Here is a 1,913-nt window from a genome sequence, read left to right on the forward strand (position 1 = left end):
CCTGTTGGCCCGTGACCTGCCCTGAGCAAGGCAATATCACTATTGCTTCTGACATACGATTTATAGGTCGAAGATGATCCTTCCGCGTTCACCAGATAGACAGCGCGAGACCTCGAGCCCGACATGGTACTTAGCGTGACAACGATACCACATTCGACACCACCAACACATCAGATCTTTTGATGGCAAGCGCCTCCGGCCGCCTACACCCTTCTGTCTCCCAACCTGCTGCCCAACTACTCCCATCGCCGACGTGGCCGCTAGCCCACCATGCCTTCGGTCATCAAATCCATGACAGCCACCGTCGCCAGACTGCAGCAGATTCAACCAGCAACCATGGCGTCCGATCGCACTTTCGAGAATTACACCCGCCAGCTGACCCTCATCGAAGACTTCATCGCGTCTCTCCGCCAGAAGGGCCTGCACCAAACATTCAAGACAGTCGACTTTAAGCATCTGACCGAGACTAACCGTCTCCCCGGCAAGAATCACGCTCGCGTGGTGGTCAGGGCTCCCATGGGAACACGCCACGTATTCAAGGGATTTGACCTAGAAGCCTTCATCAACCATAAGGATAATTCATTCCACCAACACCAGCGAGACACCATGTTGCACGAGATCCAAACCCTCGCCGCCTTGCCGCTGCATCCCAACATCATGCCCTGCCCCGAGACCCTGGTGACTGTCCTGGACCCTGACGGTGGCGAGCGGGTCTGTGGGTTCCTGCAGCCAGTCATGGAAAGGGAAACATTGGACGACCAGATCACCAACGCTGGTGACGTCCGCATTCCCCTCTTGCGCAAAGCAAAATGGTGCTTCCAGATGGCTCGCGCTGTGCTTCACACCCACCGCATCGCCAGGACGTATCACATGGATGTCAAGCCTGGCAACATCCTCATCGACCAAGAAGACGGCATTCGTCTCATTGATTGGGAGCAGAGCGGTGTCTCCATGTTCACGCACTCCAAGGAAGCCACGATTGACCAAGAAGCGTGGGAAGAACCTCCCTCTCCCAACGACGAGTCAGCTCAGCCCGCCAAACCCAGGATTGTATACAAGCCCCACGTTGGGGCACCGAGAAAGAACTTGTTTTGGGGCTATCCCGAGTGGAATGTCTTTCCCATCTGGAAGAAAACTTGCCCCCGTGCAGCCGAGCTGGCTGAGGTGTTTAGTCTCGGCCGTGTCATGTGGATGCTGATGGAGCAGCTCGAACAGTCACCCAACCCGACCGTCTGGACCGCCAGGTCGGCCGATGTGCCCCAGTATTGGAAGGACGTCATTAATCAGTGCATGGAATTGGACCCGAACGCTCGGCCTGATTTGGATGAGCTTGTTGACTTTTGGAGTGCAGAAGTTGAGAGACTTTCAGGCGCAAAGGGTGCCAGCAACGGCACGAACCACGGCACAGGGATCAGCACGAGTAACAGCATGAACAGTGGCGCAAACAACGGAGTCAGCAAAAGCATCCACAACAGCATCAGCACAGGCACGCGGAATGGCACCAGCAACGGTACAATCCACAACGGAAGCAACGGCGCAGGAAACAACTCGCCTTCGCACGTGTGATTTGCTTTGTCCAGCAATGCATCTATTTACGAAGAGGTGGTGGGTGGCGCGCCTTTCTACTTTCTGACAGCATTATCATGAGAGGGTTTGTCTGGTAGATCAAAATTGCTTCGGGTCGTAGCCAGGGTGTTTCGCCATTGTTAGAATTGTCTTCCGTGAGGTTGCACGAGCATCATCATTTCATTCATAGTCATGGTTCATTTACCCCTGCCCATGCTGTGATTGATGCGCGCCTTGAGACTCCAGAAATAATGCAAATGATAGGCCTTAATTTGAGGAGGAAAATTAGCCGCTGGAACGGGCGGGGTGAATTCTGCCTCTCGACCCTCCGGGGGGTGGGCGGGGAG

The 1,913-nt window shown here is 54.9% G+C and overlaps 1 protein-coding gene across 1 annotated transcript; it reads left to right on the top strand.

Annotated features, from left to right (window-relative positions):
• Positions 1–270: 270 nt before the first annotated feature.
• On the top strand, positions 271–1,566 carry VDBG_07676 (conserved hypothetical protein; the record flags this gene model as incomplete). The annotated part of the gene is made up of 1 exon (XM_003002171.1): positions 271–1,566. The coding sequence occupies one exon, from the start codon at positions 271–273 to the stop codon at positions 1,564–1,566; it is 1,296 nt and encodes a 431-aa protein (XP_003002217.1).
• Positions 1,567–1,913: the final 347 nt, after the last annotated feature.

This window comes from Verticillium alfalfae, genomic scaffold (genome assembly GCF_000150825.1).
Source record: "Verticillium alfalfae VaMs.102 supercont1.10 genomic scaffold, whole genome shotgun sequence".
NCBI lineage: Eukaryota > Fungi > Ascomycota > Sordariomycetes > Glomerellales > Plectosphaerellaceae > Verticillium > Verticillium alfalfae.